General features: G+C 39.6%; 1 protein-coding gene across 2 annotated transcripts in view; it reads right to left on the reverse strand.

The window, feature by feature from the left end:
• SUGCT (succinyl-CoA:glutarate-CoA transferase) overlaps window positions 1–11,454 on the reverse strand; it is a 360,863-nt gene that overhangs the window by 343,629 nt on the left and 5,780 nt on the right. For both annotated transcript variants that reach the window (XM_072412171.1, XM_072412169.1), the window contains exon 2: window positions 1,669–1,720. In XM_072412171.1, the coding sequence (XP_072268272.1) occupies window positions 1,669–1,720 (52 nt within the window). The remainder of the gene's footprint in view (window positions 1–1,668; window positions 1,721–11,454) is intronic.

The following is an 11,454-nucleotide window of genomic DNA, read 5'->3' on the forward strand; positions in this document are numbered from 1 at the left end:
GAATTGGAGAAAAGACTCATCGGGCCTAATTTATTAAATCTCTCAAAGGCTGGAGAGAATACACTTTCACTATTGAAGTTGGGTGATCCAGCTAATCTGGAATGGATCCTGTCCAGGATTGTAAACATTTGCTAACAAAAAGCAAATTACTTTTAAGAAGTCCATTCCAGATTTGCTGGATCACCCAGCTTCACTGATGAAAGTGTATTTTCTCCAGTCCTGGACAGCTTTAATAAATCATGCCCATTAACTGCACATCTTCAGAGCATGGGCAATGCAGTATAAAGCTAGTCTCTATTCCTGGCAATGCCAAGAATAGACATAAAAGCCTGAGACAATGTTATTCCTACACATGCAGAATCCTGAGCCCATTATCACGTTAGGTTACTTACTGATTAGGACAAAAACTAACCCACACCAACAAGTTTACTTATGCTTCAAGTTGTCATATAATTTTGAAAGGGGCTTGAACTAATATCCCTGAACTTAAAAACACTTCTTAAGACAAAACCTCTAGCTGAGCAGCACTCACAAAGATAAGTTCATCTTTTCAAATATTTATGTATACTGAATATCCAGAAGGAGTTCTACTTAAACTATTGGCTATTAACCTTCTAATGGTTCTGCAAGAAATCAAATGGGTTAAAGCAGGGGTGTCAAACTCAAATACACAGAAAAATTAAAAACTTAGACCAAGTCGGGGGCCAAACTTGAAATTTATTTAAAAAAGTGAGGACGTTTACTACAAAAACAATCCCCCTACACACACTTTAGGGGTTGAAAGACTAATTTCTATCTATCTATGCAGGTTGTTTGTTGTTCATCCTCTCACATCACATATTTGTCTTACACTAAATATTACACTACGCAGTCTCTAATGGATTGAAACAAAGACAATGCCCCTGGTAGTTAGGCACCATATGATCATAGCCTAGGCTTTGTGTCACACGATGGGTGTACAGGAATAATGTATATGTATTGCATGTATTGAAAATGATGATGTGAGGTGGTAACGCGGGCAGGCCAGATGTATTCTGTGGGGGGGCAAAAAAATTGACTTAGAGGGCCAGATTTGGCCCACGGGCCAGAGTTTTACATCTCTGGGTTAAAGTTTATTGCTTATATTTACACTTTCAGAACATAACGTAAATATTTATGTTTTGTACCCCGCACAAAGGAAATTACATACACACGTTTTATTAGAAACCTACATCTTTAACTGTTTTTAGAAAACCTGTAATTGCACTGGTTTCACCAGAAAGACTTATAAGCAGGGTGAGAAGGATTACCAATCCTGTTAACCATCCTTCATTTTCTTCTGACAGGTGTGCTTATGAAGCTCAGAAGGATGAAGCTAAGCTGGTCAGTGTGTTTGTCAGCTCAAAGGGCAGGACCGAGCTGTGAAGCTGCTGAATGTTACACTGAGACCGTCAGTACTATAGAAGCCTGCTGCCGGAATGCCCTGTCTACATCATTTTTTTCCTTACTAGAATAGAACAGACTGTTTTTGTTTACTTAGTCAAATCCCCACATAATGCATAAATATACCTAAATTGGCTATACCTTTTTACTGGTATTTAAGAACAACAAATGAGATACCATTTATCAGTGATATCCACAGTTCCAAAGCATAAATAAATATTTGGTATTTATCTATAATGCTCATACCTTGTTAAGTCCAAGATTTTAACTCCTTCGAGCGGTCTTATGCTGTTAGCCTCTGTAAATACAGAAACAGCATTGCTACTTTTTCATATGATACAAAAGAAAAAATATTGGGTCAACATTTGGGTCAACAAAGTAAATGTCTGGCTACAATCAAAACTATTTATGCACATTTTTAGGAACTTAACCAAGACATACAAATCCACTGATCCAACTGCAACTTACCCCCTGTGCCCACCTTCTGCCAGTTGTGCCATTCACCAGGCATACATATTACAAAGAAAGGAAAGGAAGGGGGACACATGCTCCCCATACTACTACACTGAATATTGCTTAGCTTCCAGCTACAGAGGTGCAAAGCAAAAGTGAATATGTATGTTTTCTTTCTGTCTCAGTTTGGTACCACTTACAGTTCATCTCCGTCCTCCAATGTGTGACTGTACAGTAAAAGGAGAGGAAGTACACCAACTAGTTCAGATCACTGTCACTCTGCTCTTTTCCACTATCAGCATGTTCCCTGCAGTGCAGCATAACTGTCTGGATCCTTGTGCTGCATCTCTCTCTTTATTCAGACCTCTTATCTACAATAATTGCAGGACAAATGCAGGTTTTTACTGCTTTAGACATACTGTTTAAAAAAAAATTCAAATATCATATTAATGAATAAAAAGCATTTATTTGCCTGGGTTCATTTTTTAAAAACCTATTGTTTTGCCCTGTGTTGGCAAAGCCTAGTTAATAGTTAATGGTGAGCTATCCCTTTACCATCTACTAAAACATTTTTTAAAAAATTGTTCATGTTGGAAATTATTCTATCTATCTTTTCATGTACACTGCTCAAAAAATTCAGAGAACACTGAAATCACATAGCAGATCTCCTCCCAGACCTGGATAAGGGCATCAGTAAGCTACTGGACAATCTGTGATGCTACTAGGTAAGGTCGGATGCACAATACATAATGTCCCAGAGCATCTCTACTGGATTCAGGTCTGTGGAACATGGAGACCAATCAATGGCACCAATGCCTTCATCATTTAAGAACTGCCTGTATACTCTGGCTACATGAGGCCGGACATTGTCCGGCGTAAGGTTTGACAATGGGTCTGAGTAGTCACGATACTGAGAATGGGCACTCCTGCAGCAGCCTCCAAACCTTAGGTAAAAAAAAAAAGAGATTCAAAACTTCTTATAGTCCTGATTTCTGTTGGCCATTGGAAGTGCTACAGAATTTGGCTAGTTTTGCAGTCATTGGGCCTGTTTTAATAAAGCTCTCCAAGGCTGTTCCAGGTTTGCTTGATCACCCAGCTTCAACAATAAAAGTGCATCCTCTCCAGCCTTGGAGAGCTTTAATAAATCAGGCCCAGTAAATTACCAATTAATTCTGCATTTTTATTGCATTTTTAAAGTGTGTGTGATCAGAAAGGGCACTTCTGCAGCATTCTTACAATCCCTAGCTAAAAAAAAGGATTCAGAACTTCCTGATAGTGCTGATTTCTGTTGGCCATTGGGAGTGCCCATTGTTGGTATGGATATAAGTAATGTGTGGAGAAGTGACTTAGCAGCAAGTTTTTCAACCTTAAAGTGTCAGAGCTTTGTCTGAGGCCTTTGTCTTTCAGCTGTTAATGGACGTTTTGGGTAGCCATTGCAGGTATGTGCAGGCACCTCTCTCACAATGACAATAATAATTTGCTAGCAGAAAATATGGGGGAAAATTACAAATACCAAAGTCTGTGTGGCTGATTTGCTGTTACAAACAATTGCAAAACTAATTCAGTCAGCTACGTAATGCAGATTCCAGGTACTTCACATAAAGACAAATATGGTTGACTATGGGCACATCTAACATGCTTTGTACTTCTGTTGTATGAATGTGCCTTAGATGTGTATACAGGTATTTTATTTCTTTCTTTATGGCTTACCCATCTCCCAGTGGTTGGATATGAAAGTTATCAGGTCTCAGCATGTTCATGCTCAATCAGAACGAAGTATATACATCTATATCAGAGGGTATTAGAAAGGAAAGGACAATACCTGTCCTATGAGACCAAAAGTATGAATGGCTGCCTGTCAAATTCCCTAGAAATGGTGGAACAACAAGGCAGGGAGGCTTTTTTTCCAGTACATCTAGGATGAAAAAAAGACAATCTGACTTTTTGAAAAATGTAGTAGCTGAACAACAGACTGGCACAGTTCAGTCTACATTCAAAAACTGAAGGAAATGTTTCTATTGGTGAACTAGAGCAGAAAATGAATATGGAGACCAAAAGCTTGTCTAGACCCAGTTGCAGAAAAGAGGAGATTCTTCCAAAAACAAACTCTTGGTGTGAAAAGGTTGGAGGTAAGAAACTGAGGAAGAGTAAAGCTGCGTACACACTTCCAATTTTTATCGTTCAAAATGAACGACGAACGAACGATCGATTGGGCAAAAATCGTTTGTAAAAAAAGTAACCAACGACGCCGACGAACGAGGAAAGTCGTTGGAAATGAACGACCGGACCGGCGGCTCGGATTGGACGACGATCGTTGACCATCGTTCGTGTGTACGATCGTTCATTGATCGTCCATGGTCTGAGCATGCGTGATGAACGAACGTTCCTGTGGTGCACGTAACTTCCTGTATCGTTCAAACGATCGCATCTATTGTGTGTACAATATCTACGAACGATCGTGTCGTTATCTGTATGTACAGGATCGGTGCTATACGATCGTTCGCAGATATCGTGCAGGATCGTTTGTCGTTCGTTTACCAACGATAATAATTGGAAGTGTGTACGTAGCTTAAGTGTGCAAAACTGCAAATCATAGCCCTGGGCTAACACATCTTCCACTACACAAACATAAATAAATAAGATTGTTCACAGAGGATAAGAAATGTTAGCCCCCACTCTAGAAAGTGGAAGACCCCTCAATGCAAGAAAGGCTTGCTGGAGGATTTGGAAGATTTTGTGTGCCAGACCTTGCAGGTGGATGACCTTGGAGGATCTTAAAAACAAAAGGGATATTTCATGACATTCGGATGGAGAGAAGACTTTGCCTAATGCTCTGTGGGTTTCTTCTCCTAAAGAAAGATGGATGTTATTGAAATCACCAGCATCCTTGATGAAGTTGTCAACAGCCTGTCCGAAAAGACACGATCCCTACAAAGCTATGTGGATCAAGAGTTTTTTGCAGAAAAGTACAGCACTTTAGCCAAGGTGCACTACACATATAAACAAATTTTTTTTAATAAAGAAAATGACCTCTCAGCAAGAATAGAGCACTAGTAAGAGCTTCCAATGGATTAATCAGCTGGGTCCTTAAAGACGGGTGTGCCATCTACCAAAATAGAGTGTGCCTTCTGGGTCCACAGTGGGAATAAACCACTTATAACCACTTAAAAAGGTTTACCAAATTTATAGAAAGTTAAGAAGTGTTTGGGGGTACACACAGTTTATTACATTTTTTCCAAAAAGAAATCATTGAGAAAGTGGTTGCAAAGTAAAAATGTTTGCAGCTTTAGGAGTTTTAAACAACTGATAGAAGCATTAGACCAGTCCTGTAGTTAGACAGTGATGTGAACTTCATCCGTTAGAACCAAAAACATTGTCTTTTAATCAGGGAGCAATAGTGGTAGAGGTGGGCAAATCAGAAATACAATTTGCTGGAGGGAGCAAATAATTCAAAAATGATGCAGTGGTATGGCAGTAAGGCAACCTTAAAATTTGCAACTGGGCAGGTGTGCGAAGTTTTGTCTTCCTGGCATGCCCAATCAGGATTTCCAAAGATCATAACAAGGCAGAGAAAAAGGAAGAAAATGGCTGCACCTGCAATGGGACGGGGACAGGTGAGTACAAAAAGTGTTTAGTCTGCTTTAAAAGTGTGTGGTAGGAGGCTAGTCTCTGCTCCTGAAACCCAGACAGCTGATAGCAGATAAGGGTGAGATAATAGGAAGTGACCAAAGTCACTATATGTAGACAGCAACAATGGACTGAAGATTGTCCTTGGCAAATAAAAGCAGCAGTGTGGAAATTCAACAATGTATGATAGAAATGAGTGCAGGACACACATGCATGACACTTTGCCCAATAGATGATGGCAACCCTGAGTCTTACAGCATTTAACCCCCCCGGAGGTAACTTTAGAGTCAATGCTAGTATTTCTTGGAATTGGAAAGTTCTCAGCAACTGACTTGCACCATGATGGAGTCTGGAAAGCACCTCACGCCAACCCAGTGCCCAAAAGTCACATCCAAGAAACGTCCAATTCAGGGGTCTCCTGATAGGAGAAGTTATCTGCAGCACCAATAGGGATTTTTAAAGTGGTTGCAATAGCAGTAAACTCTGGGGTATCATTGATACTTTCTCCAGTCAAAGGGCTGTTGTGTTCTAACGCCTATCCAAGTCTCTGACCATCTCCTGTATATGTTTGCAGTCTATGGTCATCTCTTGTACCAATAACATAGGGCTCTATTTATAAATTATTCCCCATTCAATTTCGTCAAAAAATTAGTTTTAATGCGGCAGAAACAGTCATTGTTTTAATAGAAGACCTGTAGAAAGATACAACCAACTTTCAGCAAATTTCAGAGGAAGTGACTGGGGAATAATTTATAGAGTCCATAAACTCTAACCATCTCCTGTATATGTCTGCACTCTCTGATCATCTCTGTTGTACCAATCTCATAGACTCTGACCATCTCCTGCTGCATGACTGCGGTTTTTAAAGAAAATACATTCCTGAATATGATGTGCAGCCATTTGGTAACATCAAGGGTTTCATTAAGACCCCCTATATTAGGTAAGCTACCCAGTGCTGCTTTTGAAGTACCAATGCATCTTTATCACTATGTCTCCATTAGGGAGAAATTCCTCACCTCTTGTTCTCCTGACAAACAAGAAATGAGAAAAAAAACTCCCCAAGTCTATATGGACAATAATAAACACCTAATAAAAGACCGAACCCCTCCCTTTTTTATCCACCAGAAAAAAAGTTTAGAACTACAGTTCTATTTTATTGTCCTAGCTAATACAGAACTAGCTATGGGGCACATAAACTTTGAAAGTTTGGATTCTCCACTTTTTTCTTGGTTTGGGACCCATGGACGGCTACATTTTTGACTCTCCAACAAAAGTCATCTGGACCTCTAATATATCACCTGGAATGTTTTCTTGAGTAGGTCCAGCTTGCATCTTGTACAACCATGTGTAAGAAATTATTATTAATGGTCAATATCGGGGATTATTTCAATAATAAAAATTCCTCCTATAAGTCCTAGGTGGTCTTTCGCAAAGGAGCACACACAGTCATAGGTGTGAAAACAGTTACATACTAACAATTGTTGTTGACTCTTTCTCAGGAAAAGGTCACATTTCTAGGCAAATGCAAGTAGGTACACAAAATCTGAATTTAGAAAAGTGTGAAATGTCCTCAAGAGCTGTTAGCCTCAGGTAGTTAATTAACCTCCTTGGCAGTCTAGTTATGTCAGTATGTCAAAAGTAGTACATTGTTTTGCGTGGATATTTGTTGTTTAATATTTTAGGTCTGTGATCTTAGTAATAACTCCTGGGTATGATAAAGTTTGAAACACAAATCATAAAGTATAATATAATAAATGATTATAAATAATAAAAATACAAAATAACAAATTTATTAATTTTATTAAAAAATTAAAAAAAAAAAAAATGTCTCCAAACAAGGGTGCAATAATAGATAAACTTTTGGATTTATTATTTGGATTTATTTTTTATACCTTTATCACTGTGATCAATGTTTTAAAAACGGATTACAATATAATCTGCTTTTAAATTAGCCGAGAATGTGATGCAGAAGCTGGGTTGGGATCGCTGGAGGACGCCGCTGGATCGTGGGGAGCAGGTAGGATTTTTTTATGCTACCCCGAGTGTGACTCGGGGTTACCGCTTTAGGTACATAAAATTCACCCATAGCCACACTCCGGAATACCGCCAGGAGGGCTAAGTACAATGATACTTACCTATATATTTCACTAAAGTCTCATTAGTCAAAGTATATCTTAACTTATAGATAAGTCTGGTTCTTTTCACTTAAAAATATATATATATATATTTCACCTACGGGCTTCTTTAGGGGACTTGTGGAGAGCGCTAAACTCTGTACATGGAACATAGAATATATATATATCAACCATGGACACATAATACTGCACTAGGAACTCTGTCATATTCTATATTGCTAAAGTATGAAGGACTGCTAACAATCATTTCTACGAATAAATAATACTTTACTACTGTAGGGTGACTCTGATAACAGATTATTATGGTTATGGACAATATTATCAAGCACACACCCCACTTTCAGTCATTCCCAGACAACAACAAACATAAAACAAAGATAAAATTGTGTGCTTTTTGGTCTGCGTAACACTATTTTGGAGACAGTCAAACCCACTGTCCATTGGACTGTTTTTTTGTAAGATTGTAAGCTCTTCAGGGCAGGGTCCTCTCCTCCTACTGTGTCACTGTCTGTATCTGTTATTTGAAACCCCTATTTAATGCAAAGCGCTGCATAAAATGTTGTCACTATATATTTTCTGTTTATTAATAAAATTAATAATAATTAACAAGATTATGCTTTTTGAAGACTTCACAGTCTTTTTGTATGACACAGAAGAGAAGTTCCACAACACTTGGTTTTACTGGAAACAATTCCAGGTTTTCTCAGAAAATAGAGATAACCTAGTTTTAGAAAGTGGTTAAAAAATCTAAGCATGTAGGGCCCCTAGCATCTTTTGGTTTTTGTAATCATTTGCTGATGATTTTGTTAAGCTGCATACACATGTGCATTAGGATACTTCCCTTGCATTAGGATCGTTAGTCGTCCACCGTCTGTGGATCCGCCAGGACGGTTGTTCCGACGATGGACTACTAGCGCTGTACACACGCCAGATTCTCGACCGCTATCAGCCCTGAGCCGATTACCGGGCGAGAACCGTTGGACGTGTGTACGTAGCTTAAGTTTTTTAGGTCCTATGGTTGAATAATTGAATATTTTCAGCCTGACTGCAATTACACAACTAGAGCCTACTCCTTAAAATGCACACACAAAAAAATAACATGTCTGCAGTCTCTGATCATCTCTTCTACCAATCTCATAGACTCTGACCATCTCCTAAACATGTCTGCAGTCTCAGGTCATCTCTGTACCAATCTCGTAGACTCTGATCATCTCCAGTAGATGTCTGCAGTCTGTGATCATCTCTTGTACCAATCTCATTGACTCTGACCACCTCCTAAACATATCTGCAGTCTCTGATCATCTCTGTACCAATCTCATAGACTCTGATCATCTGCTGTAGATGTCTGCAGTCTGTGATCATCTCTTGTACCAATCTCATAGACTCTGACCCTTTCCTGCATATGTCTGCAGTCTCTGATCATCCCCTGTACCAATCTAATAGACTCTGACCATCTCCTGTACATGTCTGCAGTCTCTGATCATCTCCTGTACCAATCTCATAGACTCTGACCATCTCCTGTACATGTCTGTAGTCTCTGATCATCTCTTCTACCAATCTCATAGACTCTGACCACCTCCTAAACATGTCTGCAGTCTCTGATCATCTCTGTACCAATCTCATAGACTCTAATCATCTCCTGTACGTGTCTGCAGTCTCAGATCATCTCCTGTACCAATCTCATAGACTCTTACAATCTCCTGTACTAATCTCATAGACTGATCATCTCCTGAATATGTCTGCAGTTCTGATCATCTCTTTCACCGATCTCATAGACTTTGACCATCTCCTGTACATGTCTGCAGTCTTTGATCATGTCCTGTGCCAATATCATAGACTTATCATCTCTTGTATATGTTTGCAGTCTCTGATTATCTTCATTACCAATGTCATAGACTCTGACCATCTCCTGTACATGTCTGCAGTCTTTGATCATGTCCTGTACCAATCTCATAGACTAATCATCTCTTGTATATGTTTGCAGTCTCTGATGATCTCCATTACCAATCCCATTGACTCTGATCATCTTCTGTACTTATCTTATAGACTTTGATCATCCCCAGTCTCTGATCATCTCATGTACCAATCTCATAGACTGATCATCTGTTGTATATGCCTGCAGTCTCTGATCATCTCTTGCACCAATCTCATAGACTCTGACCGTCTCCTGTACATGTCTGCAGTCTTTGATCATGTCCTGTACCAATCTCATTGACTGACCATCTCCTGTACATGTCTGCAGTCTCTGATCATCTCTTCTACCAATCTCATAGACCGTGATCATCTCCTGTACATGTCTGCAGTCTCTGATCATCTCTCCTGTACATGTCTGCAGTCTCTGATCATCTCTTCTACCAATCTCATAGACCGTGATCATCTCCTGTACATGTCTGCAGTCTCTGATCATCTCCAGTACTAATCTCATAGACTTTGATCATCTCCTGTACATTTCTGCAGTCCCTGATCATCTCTTGTATCAATCTCATAGACTCTGACCATCTCCCAAACATGTCTGCAGTCTGTGATCATCTCTGATCATCTCATAGACTGATCGTCTCCTGTACATGTCTGTAGTCTTTGATCTTGTCCTGTACCAATCTCATTGACTCTGATCATCTCCTGTATATGTCTGCAGTCTCTGATCATGACCTGTACCAATCTCATAGACTCTGATCATCTCCTGTACTAATCTCAAAGACTTTGATCATCTCATGTACATGTCTGCAGTCCCTGATAATCTCTTGTATCAATCTAATAGACTTTGACCATCTCCTGTACATGTCTGCAGTCTCTGATCATCTCCTGTACCAATCTCATAGACTCTGACCATCTCCTAAAAATCTCTGCAGTCTCAGATCATCTCTTGTACCAATCTCATAGACTTTGACCACCTCCTAAACCTGTCTGCAGTCTCTGATCATCTCTTGTACCAATCTCATAGACTGATCATCTCCTGTATATGTTTTCACTCTCTGATCATCACCTGTACCAATCTCATAGACTCTGATCATCTCCTGAACATGTCTAAAGTCTCTGATCATCTCTTTCACCGATCTCATAGACTTTGACCATCTCCTGTACATGTCTGCAGTCTCTGATCATCTCCTGTACTAATCTCATAGACTCTGACCATTTCCTGTACGTGTCTGCAGTCTCTGATCATCTCTTGTACCAATCTCGAAGACTCTGACTATCTCCTGTACATGTCTGCAGTCACTTATCATCTCTTCTACCAATCTCATAGACTCTGATCAACTTCTATACTAGACTGCAGTCTGTGATCATCTCCTGTACCAATCTCATAGACTAATCATCTCTTGTATATGTTTGCAGTCTCTGATCATCTCCTTTACCAATTGCATAGACTCTGACCATCTCCTGTACATGTCTGCAGTCTCTGATCATCTCTTGTATCAATCTCATAGACCCTGACCATTTCCTGTACATGTCTGTAGTCACTGATTATCTCCTGTACCAATCCTATAGACTCTGAGCATCCCCTGCACATGTCTGAAGTCTGTGATCATCTGTTGTACCAATCTAATAGACTCTCATCATCTCCTGTACTAATCTCATAAACTTTGATCATCTCCTGTACATGTCTACAGTCTCTCATTATCTCTTGTACCAATCTCATAGACTGATCATCTCCTGTATATGTTTGCAGTCTCTGATCATCTCTTGTACCAATCTCATAGACCCTGATCATCTCCTGTGCATGACTGCAGTCTCTGATCATCTGCTGTATCAATCTCATAGACTCTGACCATCTCCTGTACATGTCTGCAGTCTCTGATCATCTCTTGTACCAATCTTA

Source organism: Pyxicephalus adspersus, chromosome 5 (assembly GCF_032062135.1).
Source record: "Pyxicephalus adspersus chromosome 5, UCB_Pads_2.0, whole genome shotgun sequence".
NCBI lineage: Eukaryota > Metazoa > Chordata > Amphibia > Anura > Pyxicephalidae > Pyxicephalus > Pyxicephalus adspersus.